Source organism: Pipistrellus kuhlii, unplaced genomic scaffold (assembly GCF_014108245.1).
Source record: "Pipistrellus kuhlii isolate mPipKuh1 unplaced genomic scaffold, mPipKuh1.p scaffold_m20_p_13, whole genome shotgun sequence".
In the NCBI taxonomy this organism is placed as follows: Eukaryota; Metazoa; Chordata; class Mammalia; order Chiroptera; family Vespertilionidae; genus Pipistrellus; species Pipistrellus kuhlii.
Genome location: NW_023425438.1, coordinates 29,533,587 through 29,560,606, shown reverse-complemented (window position 1 = coordinate 29,560,606; position 27,020 = coordinate 29,533,587). Strand labels below are relative to the sequence as shown.

At 42.4% G+C, this 27,020-nt stretch overlaps 1 protein-coding gene across 8 annotated transcripts in view; it reads left to right on the top strand.

Moving 5' to 3' along the window:
• Positions 1-25,461, top strand: part of PUS10 (pseudouridine synthase 10) — a 51,645-nt gene extending 26,184 nt beyond the window's left edge. For 6 of the 8 annotated variants that reach the window (XM_045580770.1, XM_045580771.1, XM_045580769.1 and 3 more), the window contains 11 exons: positions 3,073-3,118; positions 5,710-5,774; positions 7,309-7,394; positions 10,160-10,285; positions 13,539-13,595; positions 14,417-14,493; positions 14,587-14,642; positions 14,799-14,916; positions 19,631-19,773; positions 21,611-21,710; positions 24,285-25,461. In XM_045580770.1, coding sequence (XP_045436726.1) covers positions 3,073-3,118; positions 5,710-5,774; positions 7,309-7,394; positions 10,160-10,285; positions 13,539-13,595; positions 14,417-14,493; positions 14,587-14,642; positions 14,799-14,916; positions 19,631-19,773; positions 21,611-21,710; positions 24,285-24,323 — 913 coding nt within the window. In that variant the 3' untranslated portion in view covers positions 24,324-25,461. The remainder of the gene's footprint in view (positions 1-3,072; positions 3,119-5,709; positions 5,775-7,308; positions 7,395-10,159; positions 10,286-13,538; positions 13,596-14,416; positions 14,494-14,586; positions 14,643-14,798; positions 14,917-19,630; positions 19,774-21,610; positions 21,711-24,284) is intronic. The other 2 variants (XM_036435425.2, XM_036435423.2) reach the window with 2 other exon arrangements.
• Positions 25,462-27,020: the final 1,559 nt, after the last annotated feature.

Sequence of the window (27,020 nt, the reverse complement as noted above, 5' to 3'; positions counted from 1 at the left end):
TCTAATGAGTATATCAGAACTTGTCATGCCTTAGTAGGTTTAAAATGTGCCCTCTAACGTAAGGTCTAGAGGGGGGGTGCCGCGCGCGCATGCACACACACACACACGGACTTTTTCACACACACACACACACACACACACAGACTTTTTCACACACACACACACACACACGGACTTTTTTTTCCTTCTAAGGGCCATTTGAATATTTATTTATTTATTTATTTATTTATTTATTTATTTATTTTAAATCAATCTTTATTGTTCATATTGTTACAAAGGTTCCTCATTTTTCCCCCCCTCCACCAGGTTCCCACCCCACCCTCCACCCCCTCCCCATCCCCCATTGTCCTCATCCATAGGTGCAGTTTATGTTCAGTCTCTTCCTCCCTCCCTTTCCCCGATAGTAAATCCCTTTTCAGATAGTAAATCAGTTACTTAGCATTTTCTCATATTAATAATACCTCCACATGCCCAATGATACACTTCATACAAAAGACATTTCCAAATAGGTCAATCAGCCTTATCCAGGCCCCACCCATGGCACTCACAGATCAACACCCCAGCCCTATACTAACTCAACACATCCAAATCTAAGCCTTCATCACTTGATTCAGCAGACCCTCAAGTTCCCACAAAAGTTTCCAGCCATGTCTGAGAGGCAGCCGTGGGGCAGGGGCAGGCGAGAAGCGAGCTGTTTCGGGCCTGGCTGCTCCGGGCCTGGCCTCTGTTGCTCTGGTTCGTTCCACAACCAGCTGCTCCGGGTCTGGTCACCACTGCTCCCGACCTAGTTGCTCTGGACCTGGCTGCTGCTGCTCCGGGCCTGGCCGCACCAGACCCGGCTGCTCTGGGCCTGGCCACTCCCAGCCTGGCAGCTGCTGCTCTAGGCCTGGCTACACCAGACCCGGCTGCTTCAGGCCTGGCCGCTCCCAGCCTGGCAGCCACTGCTCTGGGCCTGGCCGCTCCCAGCCTGGCAGCTCCTGCTCGGGCCTGGTCGCACCAGACCCGGCTGCTCCGGGCCTGGCCGCTGCCAGCCTGGCAGCCGCTGCTCCGGGCCTGGCTGTACCAGACCCGGCTGCTCCGGGCCTGGCCGCTCCCAGCCTGGCAGCCGCTGCTCCGGGCCTGGCCGCACCAGATCCGGCTGCTCCGGACCTGGCCGCTCCCAGCCTGGCAGCCGCTGCTCCGGGCCTGGCCGCTCCCAGCCTGGCAGCCGCTGCTCCGGGCCTGGCCGCACCAGACCCGGCTTCTCCGGGCCTGGCCGCTCCCAGCCTGGCAGCCGCTGCTCCGGGCCTGGCCACACCAGACCCGGCTGCTCTGGGCCCGGCTACCCTGGGCCCGGCCACTCCGAGTCTGGCCGCTCCCAGCCTGGATGCTCCGGGCTTGGCTACTGCTGTTCTGGACCTGGCTGCTCCCAACCCGGCTGCTCTAGGCCCGGCCACTCCGGGTCTGGGTGTTCCTGGACTGGCCTCCCTGGGCTTGGCTGCCTCCGCCTCAGGCCTGGCTGCCACTGCCCCAGGTCTGGCTGCTCCAGTGCTGGCTGTTGTTGCTCTGGTTCTGGCTGCTGCTGCTCTGGGGCCTGGCTGTTGCTGCTCCGGGCCCGGTTGCCATTGCTTTGTGCCTGGGCACTCTAGGCCTGGCCGCCGCTGTTCCAACATTCTGTCCTTTTTTTTTTTTTAAACGCATTTATGTTGCAATGTTGGCTGGTGAGTTGAGTTCTGACTTCGTCTTTGAATTTTCAAGATCTTCTTTGTATTCTTCTTTCTTAAGTAATTTTACTATCTTTTGCTCTCACTTGATTTCTTCACATTGAGAACTTTGGTTTCTTCCTCCTTGTCCTGGGAGCTCAGCAGATTGGCCTGTGGCACCGCTTTGTTCTCCGCGGGCTCCCGCGCTGCTCCAGCCTGTTGCCAGGGTCGGCGCCGCCCAGGAAGCAGCCCCTGGCCTTGGCTCCGTTGCCCGTGCTCAGAGGTCGATGGCTCAGGGGCACCCCCCTCCTGGGGGCCCCGTTGCCCGGCTCCCTGCCGGCGCCCAGCTGGCCGGTGTCCGGCAGGGGCTCCTGCTCCCTGTCGCATTCCTCCAGTCTGGAGCTTTTTTTTTTTTTTTTTTTTTTCTCCTTCTCCCTAGGGGAGTCAGGATCAGAGTCAACAGAATGTCCAATGCGCGCAGTGTGCGCGACTCTGGGGGCTCCGCTTTTTGCCACTCCCCTGGGATTCTGCCTCACAGCCCCGTCTCCCCCTGCCCGAGCCTGGGTCCCCAGGGTCTGGTCCAGGACTGGGGTTCAGAGCAGTCCGGACTGAGGCTCAGCGCCACCGGAGGCTTTGTTTCTTCACGCTAGGGTAATCCAGCATCAGAGTCAAGATTCAGTCCTCTGCGCACAATGTGCGCGCGACTCCGGGGGCCCTGCTTTTCGCTGCTCGCTTGGGATTCCGCCTCACAGCCCCGTCTCCCCCGCCGGAGCCTGGGTCCCCAGGGTCTGCTCATATCTGGGGCTCAGTGCTGCTGGTTCGGGGGTTCAGCCCAGGCTGGGGGTTTTATTTCCTTCCTGCTAGGGAACGCCAGGCAGCACCCAGCCCTCTCCTCCTCTCCGGCTGCGACCTCTCCGCGCGCGCGCACAGCATGTCTCCGTACCTTAAGCTTTTTTTCAGCTCCTCTGATTTTCCTTCTGGTTTTCTCTTTCCTTCTTGTTGTAGAATTTTCAGTCAGTCGACTACCTGTAGCTCTGGGTGATGTCCACTCTACATTTTAGTTGTATTCCATTGAAATTGTTGTGTGCTGCTGCGGTTAGGTGTCTCCCCGAGCAGCCATCTTGGATCCTCCTCCCATTTGGATATTTATAACATTATTCACAGGCCATACAAAATTATCAACTTAAAAATTAGATGGCTGTCTTTGGTGAGGTATTTAACGAACTCACCCCCAATGCCTTGGCAGGGCCAGACCAAGTGACTTAACGGGCCACAGCCTGGACATTATTTTGACTGCTCTTGATATCCTGAGTTGAATAAAATATGTTTGAATTATATTCACGGCAAAATAAACTCATTAACCTTTTATATTAACTTGAATTATACCTAGACGTGCAATATGCCCGGATTGCTTCAAGCCAGCCAAAAACAAACAGGTAAGGGTTCCTGGTTCTTACTCTTTAGTGAGTTTAGTTTGAGCTGATTATTCAAATTAGAAACAAAACAAAACAAAAAAGGTATGCAATAGGATTGTGGCAGTCTATTACTAAGAATCAGTCTTTAAATCTTTCCATTTGCTATGTTTATTTTTATTCTTTTTGGCTCTCAACACCTTCGCCTCCGGCCAGAAAGTCATAACTTCACTCATGGTTGTGTCATCATTTGGGTTGTTACCCTCTTGTTGGTTTTAGAAGCCGGGTTTCGATGAAGTTTCTGTTAACCGTTTGGGAAAATTTGAACTTATAGATTTTAATTCCCAAAATGACCTCATCTGGGAAAATCCGTGGTAAACTCAACAGCATTCCAAACTTTTGTCTAAGATCTATTTTCTAGCAATTGGTATTTTAAAAATATAATCCAAAGTGAATTATTTTATTGTACTGAATTAATAAATACTATTTCAAGCTATATGATCAAAAAGGGTATATTATTCAAATTCCCCTTTACTGTCTGATGTGAGCTAGTCTTCATGTTAATGAGTAAATTAGTTGGTATTTACTTTTAGTTTCTATTATACCAGGATAGAATGGGATGGCATGATATTGGCACTTTCATGTCCCAGTTACTTAGCTGGTTTTGTGCAGGCTCAGGCATTCCTGAATGTCTGACATCCATTTTGCTGTTCTGGTTATTAAAAAGAATGTAAGTTTATTGTCAAAAATACTCCATTTGACCTTCCTCTTGCTTTGACTACTAATTGCCAAGCCTTTTAGAACTGGTTGGTGGGATGGGAGGGGGTTGGGGGAGGTAGGAGTGGGTTGTAACATTTGCTGAATGCTCTGGGCAGAAATGACTAGAAATGCAGATCACGCCTAAAGTAGCGCTTCCCGACCTTTCTCATGTCATAGTGCTCCCAGAACATGGCCATGTTTGTTCCGCAACCTGAGGTTAACAGATGAAGTTGCTCTAAGGTGGAAGCAGTAAGCCTGGTGCTTCCCACTGTCCCAGGCCCTGCTCCTCAGCCCATCATGTTACAGAAAACTGGAGAAGAACCAAGCAATACTTAGAGAGATGGAGTTACATTTATTACTCGTAGGTCTAGAGGAAAATGTCTCTCAAATTCTGGGCCCCAACATGGAGGAACTTTCCCTATTTATATGTTTTTACCTTCTTTGTCTCTCAAATATGGGGTGTTTCCGGCCCCTTTTGCAAGTTCTTAAAGAGCCCCTGTGTGCTGGGTCCTTGAGACCTCAACCAAAGGCCTGGCCTGGTGCCAGCACTGATCATTTTGTCCCGGGAAGCTTTAATGGCCTCTCTGAAGTGGGAGTAGTCTGATTTTCCTTATTATTTAAGCAAGCAAGCAAGCAAGCAAACAAGCAAGCAAGCAAGCATTACAGAAGCCAAATAGCAGGGTTAAAATTTCAAGCAGCAGTGTTTATCTAAGATGGTGCTTCACTATGAACTGCAGGGATTGGAATCTTGGCACAATTGTAGCTCACTGCTTGGCCATATCAGTTGGGGAATTCTGTCCTAGTAACCTGTAAGCCACATTTATATTGAAGATCTAAGTTTATTTTTTGTTATCTGTGAGGAAATATACAAGTATCAGCATCAAATAATAATAAGATAGGGAATTCTTGTCAAAGCATCACAGACACCACACCATTTGGCTCATGGGTCCTGTATAGTTTTAACTGTAGTCCCTGCCATGAGGCTGGTAGTAAGTAGAGTGACCTTAAGAGATTCAGGCCTAGAATTTCCAACCTGAACAAACAGGCACTTAATTTTCAGCTCTAGCCCTGTGACACCTTGGGGTTCCCCAGAATGTGATTTAGAAAATCATGGCCTTGATGATAAACTGTTGGGATGTCTACAATCCACCCCTTTTCAGCAGTCAAGTGTCATTTCTCATAATAGACAAAATAATTGTGATTTATCATAGTAAGCCAAATATATAATAGTAATTGGTTCTAGTATGTCTACCATATGATTTGGCTTTTCTTATTTAAAAACCCCTAAGTGGGACATTTGTTGTCAATGCCCTTCTATTCAGTATTGTGGATCTGTTTTACTTTGTGGCTTCTGAGTGATGTTGAGTTGCTAGATGCCAGAGCAGGCTGGTTGGCTCTGTTCTACTCCTTAGCCTGGCAACCAACTCCTAAATTATCTACTGTAGCCTCTGCAGGGATATAGGGAAGAAGAGGTAGATGAATCGACCTAAATTCCTTTCCAGCCTGCGAGAAGGTATTCCAAGCACACTTCAGTGTCATCATTTTTGTATTTGAAGAATATGCCACGCTTTGAGGGGAATGGGACCGTGGGGCAAAGAAGACACGTTCTGCTCGGTCTGCTGGGTATTGTAGACAGACTGGACTGAGGGAGAAGGGTTGTAGGAGTGTAGTGATTGCAGAACTGACCATATGAACCCTTGTACATGTTACTTATTTTCTTCAAGCGATTGAGTATTTCTTCCTTGTAAGTATGGTTTAAAATGGTATAATTTCTCCAACCCTGTTCTGTGTTTCACCTCTGACGTTTTCTCATTTAGCTGATAAAATGCCTTTTCTTTTCATTTTACCCTATGCAGTCAGTGTTCACTAGAATGGCAGTTATGAAAGCTTTGAATAAGATAAAAGAAGAGGATTTCTGCAAGTAAGTAGAAGCATGGAAACGAGAAGGCATCATGGGACTTTGGAAGAAAGGGAATGGTAGCGAGAGTTTGGGTTATTTGTCTCTAAGACAAGACTGGAGGTGCTTCAGGGAGCAGGATTGTGCCTCAGTCATCCTTCTGTCCCCAATCCCGGGCTCGGTACCTGGCATGCAGCCGTGTTCAATGAATGTTTGTCAAATAAATTTGAATTTATAAGTCAAGTCCAACTTCTTCATCTTATAGAAAAGGATGTTGCTATTCATAGAGGGAATTGACTTGCTCATTATTTCAACCAGGTAACAGAGTCGTGAATGTAGAGCCAGGTTTCCTCATCCCCCAGTTCGAGGCCTGCATTTTGTAGTATTATCCATCTCCAGAAAAGGGAGAAAATATGCTGGAGTACAATAAGCCTTCTATTCCAATCCTCAGTGCGTTTATTTTATTTAATAAAAGGTTATAGTTTATCCTTCTAGGATATCCTTGAATAAATTTCAAACAATCAAGTTACGAGGAAGTTTTCCTATATTTCACTGACTAAAAATGAGTCTCACAATGAAAATATTTTTAAAAATATATATATATTTTATTGATTTTTTTTTTTACTGAGAGGAAGAGAGAGAGGGATAGAGAATTAGAAACATTGATGTGAGAGAAACAACCATCAGCCGCCTCCTGCACACCCCCTTCTGGGGATGTGCCCGCAACCAAGGTACATGCCCTTGACCGGAATCGAACCTGGGACCTTTCAGTCCACAGGCCAACACTCTATCCACTGAGCCAAACCGGTTTTGGCCACGATGAAAGTATTTGCATTAAGTTTTCTAAAGTAAGGACTTACTCCCGATACGCAATAGTTCTTGAGTTCCTAAGTGATTTTTTTGTGTGGAGACATCTTGGGAAATGGTGTGAAACTTTCAAGACAAGCATTTTGTGTGAAGTCCACGTCTAGTCACTGGCAGGGATACGCCAGTCCATGGCTTTGGAGGTTCCCAGGAGGCGGGCAGAGATGAAAGCCATACGCTGCCCTTCCCTGCCTGTTCTCCGGTGAAGTTTCCTGCTAAAAGGGCAGGATGGGAGCGTGATCATTCCACTTTTTCTAACTTTTTGGTCTGATTCCAAAGGTCCCAGTTGGAATGAGAAGGGGGAAAAAGTACCCTTCCCGCGGGTGTGACCAATCTCAGTGCACACCAGCTTGACCCAAATGCTTGAGGATTTTTGTAAGCCAGCAGCAGTGTTCAGAGGCAGCGAAATGGCTAAAGAATCTGGAGAGGCTTCTACTTCATGTATGCGGGTTTTTCCCCCAAATTTCAAGGTCTTTGGGATTATCACCTGGGAGCATGAGGCCTCCTGAGCACGGCCCTCCTCAGCGACCCTCTCCTGGAGGAACAGACCCGGGTGGATTCTAAACTGGAAGCCAAGGGGAGTCTGAGTCCTTGAGAGACTCCAGCCCTGTGTGTCTGGACAACGATGACTCATTGTCGTGGTTCATGATCCCGTCCCGAATATAGTAGCTATAAAATTTATTTTGTTTTGCAGGCAGTTCCCTTGTCCTCCAAACTCACCAAAGGCCGTATGCACTGTTCTTGAAATGGAATGTGCTCATGGTGCTGTCTTCGTGGCTGGTAATATTTTTATTTTTATTTTTAATTTATTTTTATTTTTTATTTTGTTCTAATATTCTGTACTGACCACATACTCCTGACCCAGCAGTGGTTTGGGGAGCAGCCACTAATTTGGCCAGTTTTATTTATTTATTTGTTTGTTTGTTTGTTTATTTATTTTATTCCTAGTTAAGCCTAAACCTAAGCCTAAGCCTAGTTAAGCCTAAGCCTAAGCCTAGTTAAGCCTAAGCCAAAGTCTAGTTAAGTAAGCCTAAGCCTAGTTAAGCCTAAGCCTAAGCCTAGTTAAGCCTAAGCCTAGGTAAGCCTAAACCTAAGCTTAAGACTAAGCCTAGTTCAGCCTAAGCATAAGCCTAGTTAAGCCTAAGACTAAGCCTAGTTAAGCCTAAGCCTAAGCCTAGTTAAGCCTAAGCCAAAGTCTAGTTAAGTAAGCCTAAGCCTAGTTAAGCCTAAGCCTAAGCCTAAGCCTAGTTAAGCCTAAGCCTAAGCCTAGGTAAGCCTAAACCTAAGCTTAAGACTAAGCCTAGTTCAGCCTAAGCATAAGCCTAGTTAAGCCTAAGACTAAGCCTAGTTAAGTCTAAGCCTAAGCCTAGTTAAGCCTAAGCCAAAGTCTAGTTAAGTAAGCCTAAGCCTAGTTAAGCCTAAGCCTAAGCCTAAGCCTAGTTAAGCCTAAACCTAAGCCTAAGCCTAGTTAAGCCTAAGCCTAAGCCTAGTTAAACCTAAGCTTAGTTAAGCCTAAGCCTAAACCTAAGCCTAAGTCTAGTTAAGCCTAAACCTAAGCCTATTTAAATTTTTTTAAATTAAATTATTATCTGTGTACATATACCATTGCCCCCCTTCCATGCACGCCCTTCCTCCCCAGAGTTTTGTGTCCATTAGTTGTACTTATGTGCATGTATACAAGTCCTTAGGTTGATATCTTATCTACTCCAGATCTCCCTCCCCTCCATGCTGTAATTTGACAGTCTGCTTATTGCTTTACTGTCTCTATATCTATCTTTTGGTTCATCAGTTTATAATGTTCTTTATTATCCTTAAATGAGTGAGGTCATGTGGTTTTTCTCTTTCATTGACTAGTTTATTTCACTCAGCATGATCTCCAATTCCATCCAGGTTGCTGCAAATGATGAGAATTTCTTCTTTTTAATGGCAGCATAATATTCCATTGTGTAGATGTACCATACTTTTTGGATCCAGTCATCTGATGATGGGCACCTAGGCTTTTTCCAAATCCTAGCTATTGTAAATTGTGCTGCTATGAACATAGGGGTGCATATATCCTTTCTGATTGGTGTTTCTAGTTTCTTGGGATATATTCCTAGGAGTGGGGTTACTAGGTCAAATAGGAGTTCCATTTTCAGTTTTTTGAGGAAACTCCACACTGTTCTCCACAGTGGTTGCACCAGTCTGCATTCCCACCAGCAGTGCAAGAGGGTTCCTTTTTCTCCGCAATCTCGCCAATACTTGTTGTTTGTTGATTTGTTGATGTTGGCCATTCTGACAGGTATGCGATAGTACTGCATTGTTGTTTTGATTTGCATCTCTCGGGTAATTAGTGACTTTGAGCATGTTTTCATGTGCCTCTTGGCTTTCCTTCTGTCTTCTTTTGAGAAGATTCTATTTAGATCCATTGCCCATTTTTTTTGGTAATATTTTTAGTCTAGAATATACTTACACTGCCAACCTGCTCTCCTTTCTGAAAAAACTCAGCTGACTCCTCCTCTCTTTCCTTCTTCTTATTACTCGATTCTGATTGGTTAACTCTTTGAGAACTAGAACTGATAGCCAGGCTTATTTTAGGTTATATAGGTATTCAATCGGGAGATTTGTTATTTAGAATGCCATGCCGGAAGGAAATGACACTTCCCAGGTCATAACAGTTTTCATCAGAGTTGGCTGAGTGGAAATATGAGTAGATGTCGAGACTCAAAACTGGTCGGAAGAAACACAGCTGTGGAGAGGATTTTTTAAAATAACGAACACAAACTTGCAAAAATAATTTTATTATCTGCAAAATGACTAAACACTTGGCTTTTGCTTGAGAAGAAGTTGTTGCATTGACTTTCCCAAGGGTAATCTAGCAGACAGTTTTTGTTTTGAAAGCTACAGCTATTTTGTAGTAATAGCTGAGACGAAATTGATATTTAGTTCTGACTATTAAGTGAAATGAGGTAATGAAAGCTCCCTTCCTTAGGGGAGCTTTATTCATAAACCAGTGAGTCATATTCTGTTAGGGTTTTTTTTTTTTAAGTATAAAAACTTCAAAATTTCCTTTGTTTGAATTCTTTGGAATATATTATCACCAATGACTATTACATTGCAAGTGTTATTAATCAGGTGTAAAAGCAATAGTTGTTTTCTGAAAAAAAAAAAAAAAAAAAAAAAAAAGATCCTTGGTGTGTTCTATAATAATACAACCTGTTTTGTCAACCAGTCAGATTAATAAATATATCGAGCATTTCTTTAGAACTCACTTAATGATTCATATTATGTTGTTAGCCATCTCTTCTATTGTTACCTTAACTATTATCACTTAATTACCTACTTGTCTATACATTGGCTCCCCAAAGTAGATTGTAAGTTAATTGAAGGCTAAACCTTGTTTTATTTATTTATTTTTGTATTATTATTACGCCTCGCCTTGTTTTATATCATAGGGTATTGGCATGCAATAAATAGTTGCTGCTTTTTTATTTTATTTTATTTTATTTTATCCTATTGTGTTAATTCCATCATCCCATCCAACCTACCTCCTATTTCTCTGGCAGGGAGATATAATAAATACTCCAGGAATCTGCCACAAACTCCTTGGATAATTGACGGAGAAAGAAAGCTGGAATCTTCAGTGGAAGAGTTAATTTCAGATCATCTTCTGACGGTATTCAAAGCAGAGAGTAAGTGTGACATTATTTACATTTTAAGTACATTGTCCTTCATGAACAGACTTCTCGGAGGCAGCAGGAAAGATTTCTGGGTTTCGTAAATCACCACCAAGTCTGGGCCTCTGGCCTAGCAGCTTCCTGTAAACAGGCACGGCCATGGCTGAGCTCCTCTGACCGGGGCTGGGTGTGGGCCAAGGTGCCAAGGATTTCTTTCCTTTTTCAAAATGACTGCCCCTTCCTGGGAAAACTCAAAACAATCAAATGACTTTAAACAAATGCACATACGCGCTGACCTTGGGACACCTCAGCTTTGACCTTGGCATACCTCACCTTTGACCTCTTTGGTGGAATCTGAGGAAATTAAAATGCAGCTTGCCCATTCAGTGCTAGACAGATGCCCGGCTTCCGTCGTAGTCACTAAAATGTCCTGGGGAAAAGTTGAAGCCCAGAGAAAACAAACCAACAGCTACCATTTCACAGAGACTTAATGGGAGTCATGTTGTGTTTTAATTCCATAGGCATCAATGGGCCCAGGTTTGTGGGATGAGTCAGATCCTGGCAGGTTTAGTTTTCTTTGTCTCGATAGGCCTGTTGGGTCAAAGGCAGCAGAAAGCCTCGTGGTTTCACCAAGGAGCAGACTAGTGGGAAGTGGCCGAGATTTCAACCATAGGAAATCATGTACGTCAGGAAAAACTGTGGGCAGTATGTCCATCACTCCTGAAGTGGGTTTCCTGAAATAATTAGGCCCCCTTTTTTGAGGGATCAACTCAACGTCCATCCTTCTCTCTGAAACACCTTAGAACAAGCTGCTTGCTGTAGGAATGGCAGGCAGTGGCTGAGATGACATATGACTGTTTCTCCTGCTCTCTGCTTGTAAAGAGAAGCACTCTGAACCCCACCCCTCTTATAATTTGTTGCCTGTTATAGAGAGCAGCCCTCTTTTTTTAAAAAATATAGATTTTATTAATTTTTTACAGAGAGGAAGGGAGAGGGCTAGAGAGTTAGAAACATCGATGAGAGAGAACATATCCATCAGCTGCCTCCTGCACACCCACTACTGGGGATGTGCCCGCAACCAAAGTACATGCCCTTGACCGGAATCGAACCTGGGACCCTTCCGCCCACAGGCCAATATAGAGCAGCCCTCTTTTGAAGGGTCTTTAAAGAATTGTTTAACTGAGTGAAGAAGAAAGTAACCTGGTAAACCAGTATTTTCCAAAATCTTAGCAGTAACGACTCTGGGTTACGCCATGAGCTTTAACCTACTGAATCTAACATTCGCACACTGGCTGTCTTATAAAACTTACCCAAGTCGTGAAGCAGTGAAGATACAGCTTTGGCACAAAAAAGTCTCTTTCAAACTTTTTGGGGGCCACCTCACCCTCTTTCTGTAAGATGCAAGAAGCTTCCAATTCTGATGCTGTGGGTCCCCAGGAAGCTCCCGCCATGACCAGGGCTGCCGGGGGGCTCTGGAGCAGTGGCGTGTGTCACCTTACCATCTTCCATGAAGGCTTTCCGTTGTCATTTTCCACTGGAAGAGGAAAATCGGTCCCCAACCTGGAAATAAGTAAAACTGTGTGCTTAACGAAGATGGCTGTGTGCTGAGGACGTTTATGGAGAGCCACTTAGGAAAAAGCGTCTTTTTGGAGGCCTCTGTGCTCATTGGCTTCTTGTCGGGATAAAACCTTGTTGTTTGAAAGGCCTGAGAGATAGCATCGCTTTTTGTAAACCCCTGCTTCTCAGATAAATTACTTGTTATTTCTGTGGTTCACCTCCGACAGCTCAGGGAAGATGGTTCTGACCATGGGGCCTCCACGTTGCACAGCTCTCTGACCATAAGCCGGTATTGCATGAAGCGGCCTAGCCACTTCCAGGAAGGTCCCTTCCCCAAAATGGGAGACACAAACTTGTTTTTCTCAGTCCCTTCAGGTCATGCACTTGCTCATTCCCTAGGTCATGAGTAATAAACTTGAAACAGTCTCCAAATCAATGTGTCTAAGAAAAACTTTCCCCTAACACATGTATGATGTCGCTCAGTGAGTAAGTGTTTGTCATGTCGGTTCCCTGCTGAAAACTGGTCGATGACTGAGCTCCAGGATAAAGTCCCAACCACTTCACTTGATATCCTCACTCCGTGGTCGGCGAACTGCGGCTTGCAAGCCACATGGGGCTCTTTGGCCCCTTGAGTGTGACCCTTCCACAAAATACCCTGGTTTGGGCGAGTCTATTTTAAAGAAGTGGCGTTCGAAGAAGTTTAAGTTTAAAAAATTTGGCTCTCAAAAGGAATTTCAGTCGTTGTACTGTTGATACTTGGCTCTGTTGGCTAATGAGTTTGCCGACCACTGACCCATCTCATGGTGTGAACACATTTGAAGAGTTTAGAATAATGCCTCTCGTGTTCATGTGGCTGTGGGGACAATGATGAAATCATTAGTCAGTTCTGTTTCTAAAAGAGTTGTCATGTGATGTTCCTCCCCCCCACTTTTTTTTTTTTTTTTTTTTTAAACCACTTCCCATTTCAGTGTTTGCAGCTTTTAGTCTGTGATGACCCATCGATCTTAAAATGAGTGCTAGTTTTGTCATGGTTCCAGCTTAGGTTTGGTTATATAATGAATTTGCTTTAGAGTCAAGTATTTCCTCCCTCCTTTCCCTTTCATAGGGTTTAATTGTCAAATATATAAATGTTTTTGTTTTGTAAGGAAAAAAAGGAAGTAGATGATAGATCTTTCGCCATAAGTTTGGCCAGGGTGGTGGTTGGGGGTGGGGGTGGTGGGGGGCGGGGAGCAGGCGGGGGGGGGGGGGGGGGGCGGCGGCGGGGGGGAGTTTCCTCCAATCCGTGCTCTGCGTTTGTCTTTCCCATGAGATGGAGGTGGGGGACGGTGGTTAAGGTCTGGCCTTGACACTGGAAACAAGTAGCTCTGCCATTTAAATTGTGACCTTGAGAAAAGTACTTAACCTTTCAGAAGCTTGGTTTTTTGTTTTGTTTTGTTTATTCTATCTCACCAGGTAGAATATTAAAATGAAATAACGTATGCACAAATTTTAGCTCAGTGCCTGGCATATAGTAAGTGCTCAATAAAAAGTGTTTATTATTATTATTATTGTAATCTTTAGGATGGAATTAGAGGTGGGATGATGACTATCCTTTGGGATTCCCCTGTAAATTATTCAAGAAAAATTGGGTTTCTACCAAAAGGGTGGGAATGGAAGTCTTAGGACTATTATTTTCTCTGATTTTTTTTTCTTCTTTATCTGCTTTCTTTAGGTTTTAATTTTTCATCCTCTGGAAGAGAAGATGTAGATGTGAGGACATTAGGAAATGGTAAGATTGCAACATATCACTTGACTGGAACTTTCAGATTATCACTATAGTTTACTGTAGTCACTTACTCAAAACCAAAGTGGGTGGAGCCCAGAGGTTCTCTCCAAGTGAGAAAGCTTTGTGGATTATGGAGCTATCTCTATAAATTATATAATTGGTAAGTTTTAACAGGAGTCATTTCTTCAGGGGCCATTTTTTATGGCATGCCTGCAGGTTACAAGGGACTTTTATGTGCATTCAGAAGGAGGTGCCTGATTTCCCCAAAAAACTTTGATTGTTAATTGTTCCACTTAATAGCATCTCAGCAGGACAAGTACAGTTTTTAAAATGCACATCTTCGTTTAAAAAGTGATTCTGCTCTTCTAGCCTTCATTTCTGGTTTTACATGGTTTCATTGCAAGAATAATGAGAGCTATTTGAGACTTATAGATCCTTCCTCTCATAGAACCACAGCTTTTCTGTTTCACGAGAGGATTAAGCGAGGACGGATTTCAGCGAGGCTTACCTGTGGCTGCATGTGACAACATGACCGTAGTGTGACCAAGTCTGTCAGTGGTCGTTTGGATTTTATTTTGTAATTCACACAGGCTTGCTCGTGGACCTCCGGGAAAGCAGTCTCTTTCACATGTTGCCCGTACTGGGGTTTAGCAGCCCCCAGAAGCCCCTTCATGCTTTTCACACAATCTCCCCTCTCCAGAGGTAGCTGAACTTTCAGTCCTCTAGGGCTCACCCTGCGTTTCACACCTCCTAACCCTCTTGCATCCGCCCTACTGTTAACTCCCTCCACGCGTTTCTGTTTCATGGCGGGGCGTGTGCTGCAGGAAGGCCCTTTGCAATCGAGCTGGTGAATCCTCACCGAGTGCGCTTCACGGCACAGGAAATGAAGGCGCTTCAGCAGGTAAACCACTTCATGACGTGGGGATCGTCCTGCTGGTGCCCCTCGGTGACTGACCTGGAACTGCTAATTGCTTTTCTTTTTCTGCTGCTACAGAAAATTAACAGCTCGTCCAACAAAATCCAAGTCCGTGACTTGCAGCTGGTCACAAGGTACGGGTAGGCTTACCGGAGATCATTTCAAAAGCATGTATCTTTTTCAGAGCATAGATCTGATAAGGGAATTATATCCAGAATATATTCAGACAAACGTTGCTTGCTTGCTTTATTTATTTATTTATTTATTTATTTATTATTTATTTATTTTAGAGAGGCAATAGGACATATGAAAGAAGGTGAAGAAGAAAAGACCAAGACCTATAGTGCCTTAATATGGACAAACAAAGCCATACGGAAGGAAGACATTGAATTTCTAAATGACATGAAGGTAGCTAAGTGCCCTGATTCTTCTTATTTTATTTTTCTACTCCCTATAAAATATTCCTTTGTCTTCTCGTTTGTTTACCAGCAAATCATAGAGCATGGGCATTGGGGACTGTGAGGCTTGGTTTCCAATTCTGGCTCTGCCACTTACTAGCTGAATGACTGGGCAATTCATGGAACCCGCCTGAGAGGCAGTCTTGCTGTGATGAAGAGCCTGTGCCTGAGGACAGATGCCTGGATCTGCATTTCTTAATTGTGTGACTTTGGACAAGTCACTTAGCCTCTTCAATTTCTCCATCTATAAAATTAGAATTAAATGAGTTTGGTCCCATAAGTCACCTAGAACAGTATCTGACACATAGAAAACACTCAGCAATGCTACTATTGTATTTGGCCTCCTGTACAAAAGAAACATAAAATACATAAAACATGTTATAAATAAATAGAACAGCGTAATGGTAGAGCACATTTTGTGTGTGCGTGTGTGTGTGCGTGTGTGCCCCATGCTAAGTTTTCCTTCACATGAGCATGCTATTATAATGGGTCTGCCAGTTCGTTTGAATATTTCTTCCCATTCGCCCCTACCTCTTCCGATAAAGATAATCTATTTTCACACACAAGAAATGAGAATAAATGGGCACAAACATGCTCATACGTAGTTATCAGGACATTATTTACATGGGCAATATTTTGTAATAATCTGATGACCTGCTAGAAGGGATTGGTTTAATCTTATGGCTTATCTGATGAGGGACTATGACTAGCCAGCTGTTAGAAATGATGTGGTAGATGAGTATTTGTTGACAAAATGGAAATGGTCCTGACAAACGGTAAGGGGAGAAAGCACACACACTCAGTGTGTGTATACATATGTATAACTATGTAGAAAACAAATCGGTAAAAGATATGTTGAGCCGAAACTGGTTTGGCTCAGTGGTAGAGCGTCGGTCTGCGGACTGAAAGGTCCCAGGTTCGATTCCGGTCAAGGGCATGTACTTTGGTTGTGGGCACATCCCCGGTAGGGGGTGTGCAAGAGGCAGCTGGTCGGTGTTTCTCTCTCATCGACGTTTCTAGCTCTCTATCTCTCTCCCTTCCACTCTGTAAAAAAAAAAAAATCAATAAAATATATTTAAAAAAGAAAAAAAGATATGTTGAGTAGGATTTATACTTATGAAAAATACAAACCCCAATAGAGAAAAAAGACAAAGGATACGAACAAGCAGCTCCAGATGGTGAAGGACCACTCAAAAAGATGTTCCCCCATAAGACCATCACTTTGCTCCTCTGAGACTCGGAGCACCTGTTGGTCAGGGCCGAGGAAAAGGCTTGAGCACACATTCAGTAGGAATGTAGAGTGTTCCAGCCTTTTTGGGAAAACCATGTGGCAGTGACTGTAAACATTAAAAATACACTGGTCTCCTACCCAGCACATCTACTCCGGGCAGTCTGTCCTGAAGAAATAAAATCCCAGCGCCTAACGATGTGAGTATCAAGGATATTCGCTCAATGTGGCAAACATTAACAATAACAAAACTGGACACAACACGAATTTCCTTTAATAAGGAGACAGTAGAACAAGTTGGAATATGATATAGCCATTTAAAAAAAAAAACCAAAATAGAAAAAAAAGATAAAGGTAGGTCTACCTCTATGACTTGCAGGAGCACCCATGGCATGATGGGAAAAAAAGTGAGGTGCAAAATATTGTTTTTAGGCTGAGTGTTTTGGTGAAAACGCACCTGCTTATAGAAGTTGATCTGTACGATCAGGGCAGACCAAACATGCCCCGTTCTCAGGTCCTGTGAGTCTGTGGTTAAGGCCTTTTGGCTTTTGGCCCTGTTATCGAGGGCCTTCGGGATGATAGTTGTAGCACAGATGGCTATCTTTAAGATTGCAGAACAAATCGTTAAGCCTCTGTTTCATGCCATGTGTACAAGTCATTCAGAATGCTGTGGGGAAAGGAAACTCATTTGAAAAATAGATTTAGAGTTGGGACGAGGTAGCTGTAGAGTTAATTCAGAAGTATTGCTGAAAGGTAATTTTTATAGGTACAGCTTAAATAGTTAAAGGGTCTGTTTTAATGATCCACAGCCCAACTGGACTGTTGGGATCAGAGACTACGTGACTTCTGATAAATTTTAAAAATATATATATTTTATTGATTTTTCACAGAGAGGAAGGGAGAGGGATAGAAAGTTAGAAACATTGATGAGAGACAAACATCCATCAGCTGCCTCCTGCACACCCCCCACTGGTGATGTGCCCGCAACCAAGGTACATGCCTTTGACTTGAATTGAACCTGGGACCCTTCAATCCACAGGCCGACACTCTATCCACTGAGCCAAACCAGCTAGGGCCTGATAATTTTTTAAGTGTTAGAGTTAAAATAGTTTTCAAGTATTCCTGTTGGTATAAAAAATATAAAAACAGAGGTATTACCCCATTCTGAGAAAAAGTCACTTCAGACTTATTACTCTTCTCTTTTTCTAAGGGCAACCTACTTCCAAGGAGGAAAAATCATTTGTGTGTGTGTGTGTGTTTCTGAACATTCAGCAGAGTGTAATGTTGGAATAGGTGATTGGTTTCCTTTTGCTGCTAAAAATAGTCAGACCAAAAATGACACATGAGTGTGTGCTGATCTGAGTGTTATTGTAGAGGTATTTCCATTGACTGCCTCATGGGTCAAAGCCCTTGGAGTGATGAAAGTTATGGAAACGGCGATGAGTATTCATTAAATAGTTGCTCATTTAAAGGTACTCTAAGGTAGAGGCCACATCGTTACAGATTCCTTAAAAGTTCTGCCTTGTCCTTCTTTTGGTCTTACTGGCCAGAGAACAAAACTGAAAACAAAATGAATTTCCTTTAATAAGGAAATGGTAGAACAAGTTGGAATATGATCGAACTACTTAAAAAAAACACACTAAAATAGAAAAAAAAGATAAAGATAGGTCTACATCTGTGACTTGCAAGAACAAATCTTATGAATGTCAGACCTTCTGAAAACAGCTTATCTTGTCAGAACAAAGTGCTATTAACATGAAAGAATTATTGAATCATCAAGCCCATGACTTAGTCACAGCGATATAAAGTATAGGAAATAGAGTTGATAATTTTGTGATAACTGTGTATGATGCCAGGTGAGTACTAGACTTACTGGGGGGACCACTTCATAAGTTATATAAATCTCTAACCACTGTGCTGTACACCTGACACTAATATAAAATTGAATGGCAACTGAAATTGAAAAAAAAAATAAAATGGGAAAAGAGCCCTCTGAGTAAGGAGGGGCCATTGACTCATTGCTCTGATAAAAGCAGTCACACAACTCAAAGTGTAGTTGTCAGAACTTGTTCTTTTCTTTCTTGGTGGAGAACTTGATGGGGGTGAGGGGGTTGGACCAGACCAAAATATTTCTTGGTATGGCTTCAGGCACTCTTATCATGTAAATTAGAAAGGAGTTGTTCCAACAAGAAATGGCAGAGGACTCAAAGTTGTTATGAATCTACATTTCTGGTTGTACCCAATACTTATTTTTAAAACTTGGAATTAGTTTGCTTTTTATAATACTAACCTCTGTTTCTTCATTTATATCTTGTGACATAAAAGGAATTCTCTAATTGTGAGGAAAACAAGCCTGTGTCCCTAAAAAAAATCTGAATTGTAAAAAGACATGCAGTATTGTTATTCTCAAGTAACTCGACTGAGCCAACAAAGAGTAAGAGGTTGTGGTTTATTGCACACTCTCACTTGTCATTATTATGTGGAAATACCAGCCTAAAATTATGATGCAACTGCTGATTTTTCAGATGTGTCCTTTCTTGTAACCAAAAAAATAACCCTGAGTAGGTGTACAGTTCTATCTAACACATGCACACTGCCTGTACACACAGGGAGGCCGAAATCCCGCCTTCAAAAACTGTCATTTCTCACCCCAGCCTGAAATCTCCACTACTAGGTTATTTTGTTGGGTTAGGGAAAAAGCAGTAAGAATATGCCTTCTAGAAAAGCTGTTTATGTAAAAGGCAGGTTCCTAATTCTATATAATAAAAGCCTTATATGTTAAGTGTCTGGTCATCTGGTTGTCCATTCAACTTATCAAAGAGTAATACCCTAATGATATGTTAAGGCCGCTCAAGCATTCACTATGACGTGCATTGACCAGCAGGGAGCAGACACTTTAACCTGTAGGTTAGCTTGCTGCTGGGATCCAGCTGATTGGGACTGAGGGAGACAGGCTGGACATGCCCTGGAGCCCTCCTGTGATTCCTCCTCTGCTGGCCAACCTCCTGTGTCCCTCCCTGGCCCTGATCGTGCACTGTGGGGGTCCCCTGGCCTGGCCTGCACCCTCCTGCAATCCAGGCTGAGGGATCACCGCCCCCCCCCCCCACACCTGAGTGCACGAATTTCACGCACTGGGCCTCTAGTGGTTAAATATTGGAGCAAGAGGGACTTTGGGGAACATTGACTTCAAAGCCTTTTCTGGTGCACTGGGGTCCAGAAAGTGAGTCAGTATGGATGAGGCTATGAGAAGTCCAACAGAGCATGGGCCTTTACCATACAGTTTATTACAGTAATAGTTAGTTTCTACCATGACGGCGATAGGTGGGTCCTCTAGAGAAAACACGTGTGGTGAGCCACAGATGACAAAGGAGGGGCTAACAGGAGCTTCTGTGGGCAGCAAAGCTGACTCCATAGCTGTGTATCACATCTTCCTCAGGACTTAAAGATCGACCAGAAGACACCGCTGCGGGTCCTGCACCGGAGGCCCCTGGCCGTACGAAGCCGCACCATTCACGCCATGGAGGCGTGCTATGTGGATGCGCATCATTTCCGCCTCCAGCTGAAGACTCAGGCGGGGACGTATCCTTTCACCTTCTGCACAGCAATGATCTAACCCCAACCCTAGTGGAAGGTTCAAAGGATCTAGGAGGGTAGGCCAAGGGTCAGGTTGGAGAAGATTTTTTGTTTTTGTTTTATCTTGTTTGAGTGTTTTTCCCCTCATTAAATTTGTATTTTTCAAAATGCCATTGTAAACCACGAGGCAGCAGCCAATTCAAAGTGCTGTAGTCTTAGCTTTAGTTTACTTTTCAAAGATGCTCCTAGTTTTTGTTTCTTGGTTTTATAGTATTTTGTGACCTAGCATGAAATGACAAAATGCCTTCTAACTGGTATAAGATTAATGATATACTTATGGATAGAAGAGGGAAAGTGGTCATTTTTAACCACCAAATAGCATTTGCACTAGAATGCTATAATTAGCCTGCCTCTCCTTCCCCACCAACCTCCTCACCTCTGTCTCCCCTGTCCTACCCTAGGAGTGACCAAAGTTTCCCCTCAAAAACAGGCACAGGTAACTTCTAAAATCTCTGAAGTTTTTACCATTTACAACAAAGGGTGGTCTATTCAGTGGGCAGATCTTTGTATTTTTGTTATTTGGAGCATATCTGCCCATTACAGATGGCATGTGGATGGGATTTCAAAGAAATTACAGTTCTTAAAAAAAAAAAATCCTTTCTACCTAATCTCAGCTTTAGTTTTGTGTGCTACCTTGTTTCCCCGAAAATAAGACAGTGTCTTATATTAATTTTTTCTTCCAAAGTTGCGCTAGGTCTTATTTTCAGGGGATGTCTTATTTTCGGGGAAACACGGTAGGGAGCAATGCAGTGGTTTTTTGAAGAAGCTAAGATCTTTTTTAATCTCATTAGATGTTTTTAGAACTAGCCATCTACATGTAACTTAAGGCATTAGCCAAGACAGACTGGCAAAGCTTTAGATACCATGTGGTTATACCCAGAAATATATGTTTTTCACAGATATTGCTCATTTGACTTACACTTCATCCCTCAGGGTATGATTATCAAGGTTATAGTAGTCCTATATAAGGAATGTTAATATAATCTTATTAATAACTAATTTTAGAATTTAATCATTGACTTCAAAATTTGAAGACCTATGAGTAAAGCACAAAGTTGTCCCATTAAAGAGAGAGAGAGAGAAAGAGAGAGAGAGAGAGAGAGAGAGAGGAGAGAGAGAGAGAATTTACTTAATCCTTTTGCTAACCATGTTGGCAAAACAGATGTCAAAATGGAACTTGTGGCAAAGAAAAAATAGCTGAGATTTTAAAAAATAGAAAAAAAAATATATATATAGCATTTATCTACAGCTGACTGTGAAAACCCATATCCAAACCTTGACACTTGGAGATGAGCTAAAGAAAAAAGAAAATGATGGCCCTTGGTAAGTTTGATGTAAATGCAAGTCGTAGGTCCTGACGTTGGCTGCTAGGCAGGTGGAACCCAGTTTGTGAAGCCTAACTTCTAAGACACACATCACAAGTCACAACTCAGAAATAATCTCTCTTGTAACATTTCTACTTTTTTAAAAAAATATATATATTTTATTGATTTTTTACAGAGAGGAAAGGAGAGAGATAGAGAGCTAGAAACGTCGATGAGAGAGAAACACCGACCAGCTGCCTCTTGCACACCTCCCACTGGGGATGTGCCCACAACCAACATACATGCCCCTGACCGGAATCGAACCTGGGACCTTTCAGTCCGCTGACCGACACTCTACCACTGAGCCAAACCGGTTTCGGCAACATTTCTACTTTTATTATTTCTCTTTCATCGATCAAATCTCACCAAACCATTAGTACTGTAAGGCTGCCCTATGTTTCTCCTTAAACAAACCCCAGCTACATTAAAGAGTTTGTACATGGAGACTTTGGGAGAACCAAGCCGAACCTGGGATCCCTGATGAATGTGACTGCAGACATTCTTGAGCTGGACGTTGAGGTAAACCATTTTATTATGGAAATGCCCATGTGCCCCTTGAATTCAAAGATATGCTTTTTTGGCATGAAGCCAAATAGTACTGCTTACCTTAAGAGGTGTTTGAAAATGATCAAAATCTTACAATAGCTTTATATTGCAGGGAGGGTCTGTCTGGGAATTTTTATGTCTTAAAAAAAACCCCACAAGATCTCATTTATGACCCTTGCAAAAATATATAGCTAACTTATTAATTGTTCTTTACATATGGCACAAGATCTAAACCCTTCAACCAAGCAAAAAATGAGGTTGTAAGTGCCTTTCATATGTCCTTTGGATTCTATAGCTCATTCCCATAGCAATTTTGTCTTTTATAGAACTTAAGGCAAACTACTGAGAAATGTATGTTCAGGACAGGGGTAGAAAATGGGTTGAACCCATGGTTATTAATAAAAGCAGTTCTATAAGGGAACCTTGTGATGCGGTCCAAATTCTCCACTCTTATAATCTGAATTGAAACAAGGTTAAATTTGTAAGTAATTAGAAAAGAGGACAGAGTGGATCTTTCAGGAAGTTATCCATCACTATTTTCCTCTTTTGAGCAGCAGTAGGTATTGAGTCAAAGGTTGTGCTCCTTGGAATACAGCCCCTTCCCACCCCCACAACAAACATTTTAGGAGATGCTAACATTTCCTACTTGGGAATTGTATCTGGTATAAAAAGTGGGTAGAATTGCCCAGTGTGGAAGCAGCTATGGCAATCAGGTGAGCCCTGGAACATTATTACCTCACCAGCAGGTCTCCTGAGTGCTTTCAGACTGGATCTCATACAGCTCAGCCAGTGACAGCATCTTCAAGGCCGCAGGGAACTCCTCAGGGAACCACCGTCATTCTGACGAAGACAACCGTCTGTTAAAGGAAATCCCAGCTGCGTTGTCTTCTTTACCTCACTTCTCAGAACAGCTTAGGAGTGTCAGAAGAGCCACAGGCCAGTGTTTCTCAGCCCTGATTGTTCAATAGAATCACCTGTAGAGTTTTTCAACCTTACAACATACCTACCCTCTCCGGCCCTCAACACACAAGATTGTGAGCAGTGATCTTTAGTTTTCAGGCTTCAGAAACTACCCGTTAACTTACATATGGGTGTTGGGCATATGGCTATATTCTCAAATAGAACCCAGTTATTTCCTTGAGATTTATAAAAGAACACACACACACACACATATGCAATAGTTATTTGGGGTTTTCTAATAGTTTCTGAACATGGTATGTGAAGTGACTCAGATTAATTTGAAAATCATTTTTTAGCAAATTAGTTCACGTTTTATAGTTTAAGTTTCAAACAACAGGTACAGTGGATTTTTTTTTTTTTTTAAAGAAACGTTCCCCAAAATGGAGCCCTCTAGGGTAGTTAGGACACTAAGTGCAATTTCGTACTTCTAAGGCCTGGAATGTGGCACAGAATAGTCTGGTACTATAATTTCAGTATGACTTGAAGCTCAAGGTTTTGTTTTAGAAGAGCCAGACCAGGGTGAGTAGAAATATGGGAACATGAAAATGACCAAAAGAGTAAAAGCAGCTGAGACTTCTCAGGGAAAATAGGTATTGCCACCTGAACTTCTTTGTTAGTTACCCATAAATAACATTAAAACATTTTCAGTGTTCTCTAGTCTATCAGTCAACAGGCACAATGAATAATCAGCTGAGTAACAGAATGCTCAATAAATTCAGCAACAGACTGCAGGCCCAAGAATCCCAGATCCCAGAGGGTTCCAAAGTGTTAAATTGCATTCATTATTTCTTTTCTTCAAATGCAGTATCTTCTGTTATAGTAAATTAGAGGCCTGGTGCACGAAATTTGTGCACTGGGTTGGGGAGGAAAGTCCCTCAGCCAGCCTGCGCCATCTCGCAGACAGACCCCCTCAGGTCTGAGACCCCTCAGGGGATGTCTGGGACCTCTTGTTCCTTACCGCCTGCCTGCTTGCTCCTTACTGCTCGGCTCACTGCTTCCTAGCAGCAGGCTCCTTACGGCATGGCTGGCTGCTCCTTAGCGCGGCCACAGAGGCAGGAGAGGCTCCCATTTGGTTGTTTGGTTGTTCTGCCTTAACAGTCACTTAGGCTTTTATTATATGGACTAGAGGCCTGGTGCACGAATTCGTGCACATTTAAAGGGAATTAATTAGAAGGTGGCTTGCAGGGCGGGACTGAGCGAAATGGGCCAGACATGCCCTGGAGCCAGCCTCCCTGGCTGGCCGCACTTGGGGTGGTGCTGGGGCTCGAAGGGCATCTGCGGAGTGAGCGGGGTCCCTCCAGCAGATGGAGTCTCTTGGCCTGGCCTGTGGGGACTGGGCCAAAACCGGCAGTCTGACATCCCCCAAGGGGTCCCAGAGTGCGAGAGGGCACTCTGCAAAGTTGTTGCTCGGCAGCTCCTGCATTGAGCATCTGCCCCCTGGTAGTTGATGCGCATTTTAGCTACCGGTCTGTCGGCTGGTTGGCCAGTCACTTAGCTTTAGATTAGAAGTCTTAACTTACACAGTGTCACCAGCAATTGCTTCCTGGAACAGGAATATGTTTTAATGTCTTGTTTTCTTCCTTTCAGTCTGTAGATGTTGACTGGCCCCCTCCTCTGGACGACTAGCTTTCAAGTTTGGAAACGAAGCAGGGTTCTCGTGGTCCGACATGGACATCCATTCCGCATATATTGTACAACGGCTGTTTACCCACCATAAGGGTGTCTTGGCAACTGTTTGGATCATGTTGATCTATTTATTTTTAAACTTGTAACATCTCAGGATCCATATACAGTATGTGTAGAATGCGTGCTATGTTGTTCTAAGGATGTCTTATGATGTTTCTTGTTCCCTCGCCAACCCCCCACAAGTCCAACTAGGAGTTATGAAACCATTCCCTATATTCATTCTCCCATTTAGAGAGGCGCACAAACAGGATACATTCTCTGATAATCTCAAGAAGCTGTAATTTGTTTCAGCAAAACTTCCCTTCACAAGAGAATCACCACTTTTAAAATCATGTTCTAAATTTTTAAAAACAATGTTGATAAGTTATGTCTATATTTATGCAGCACAGTATCTTATAATAAGATACCAAATGCAAATATGACACCATTAATATTTTCCCCAGTAAGCTTCTAGCAAGCTATTACCAATAGAAGTACTCTTGGTGTGATTTGCCACAAATGCTAATGACTTCAAATTACTCTTTTGACAATCTAAAATTGTCAATGCCTTTCCTCAAGAGGGAAAGTAAAACCTTAGGAACCGAGGTAAGAGACTTTCATAAATCTTTTAAAGAAGGAGACACAAGTGCCTTCAATAACTTCATTGCCAGGGATAAGATTTTGAAAAATTGAGATTGCCAAACAAAGGAAAGCTGTTACTATTATAGAGGGCTTCAATATATTATCTAACCTCAAACATCCTAATCAGGTAGATGGGATATTATCATCTCCATTTTATAAGTATGAAAACCAAAGATAACAGTTAAATTATTTATCTGAAATTGTTAGTTACTTCCATGTCTAAGACCAAAACTTAAGTTTCCTGGTCTATCGGCCCTTTCTAGTAAACCTATTACTGAGCACATACTGTGTGAAGGAGGCAGTTGAAGATGCCATTTTAATGCACATAACCATGAAAATTGACTTTTAGAATCTAGATGCCAACTCAAGGAGCTTACCCAAAAATAGCCCAAGTATATTTCATAGTATCTCATGATTACCATTTGCTAATAAGTTAGTCATCAGAACTATGAAGAGGCCAAAACAAACAAAACCTAGAGAAAACAGTTGAGTCATTAAGAGAAAACTTTCAGAAAGGAGTCTCTTTAAAATTTCACACACAAGTGTCATTCCCATCACCCTGACTCAACTATCTGAGCTCAGAACACATGTGACTTGGGTAGTATTGGATTACCCAGTTTCCTATTTCTCCATTCCACATAATTCACAGATACTAAGATGTATTATTTAAAACTTTAAAAAAATATATATATATTATTGAATACAGAGAGAGAGGAAGAGATAGAAACATCTTCTTCCTCCTCCCTTACTGGGGATAGAGCCTAAAACCCCAGCATATGACTTGATCAGGAATCAAACCTCGACCTGCTGGTTCATAGCTCAATGCTCACCCTCTGAGCCACACCAGCCTGACAAGATGTATTATTCACTTCAGAAATCAGGAAAATGGTTTTTCATGAAATTTCATTATGTGAATAATAGTAAATAATTTTTTCCCATTTTTTTCAATAAGCCAGAAAATGAGAAAGGGATAATAGAAATAAACTTTTGATAAAAAGGTAAGAACTTTTGTGTGAACGTTTCTCAGTTTCTGGGGAAATTTTGCTACAAAAAAGACATTTAAATAATGCCAGCCTTTTGCATGTTTTTGGCTTGTCTTTGAATTCAATGGATCTGCAAAATGGAAGAATTCAGAACCTCATTAGCTAGCATAAATTAGAAGACTTTTATTTCTTAAATTTTTGTTCCTGAGGTTATGCAAAATTTCAAGCAAAGAGTAAATTTTAGTTGTAAATACTTATTTCAAAAGTTCATATAATACATAAACTGTGCACCTATGGATGAGGACAATGGGGAGTGGGGAAAGGACAAAGGGTGGGATGGGAACCTGGTGGAGGAGAGCAATGGTGGGGGGGAAAAAAAGGAACATTTGTAATAATATGAACAATAAAAACTTATTTAAAAAATAAATAAATAAGTTCATATAATAATTATGAGATAGAGGCTAAATTAATATAGGTTTTTATGCAAAACTGAAAACATTAGGTAATGTTTTATAGTTGCACTTTTGCCTGTATAAAAATATTTTTAAATTAGTTTTGTGATCTCTTACAGCTTTGTTTAAATCTTTTAAATAACACTTAGTGAAAGGACCTTTTGTACTTCTTAGCATCTCTTTGTCCCAAATATAATCTGTGGTTTAGTTTAGGAAAAACATCAACTCTAAATACCTGGAAAAGTAAAAAATAAAGTTGGTAAAATTAAAAATTTCCTAAATAAGATTAACTACTTACATTTGTAAATTATGTGAAATAAATTTAGAAGTTAAACTTCCATTTCCAAAGAGAAAAACTCTTTACTTAAGTAGATATTTTCTTTTGGAGCTTCCTTCTTTGATTTTTACATCCATATAAAAGAATGAATTTTGAGGTAAGCTTTTCTGAGTTGATTTTTTAAAAATGGTACCTTTTTAAAAAAAATATGAAAAAATACTTTCAATTTCAAATTTACAGGAAAGTTGCAAGAAAAGTGCAAAGAAACTTTTTTCCTGAACCGTTGAGCCAGTGATGCCCTATC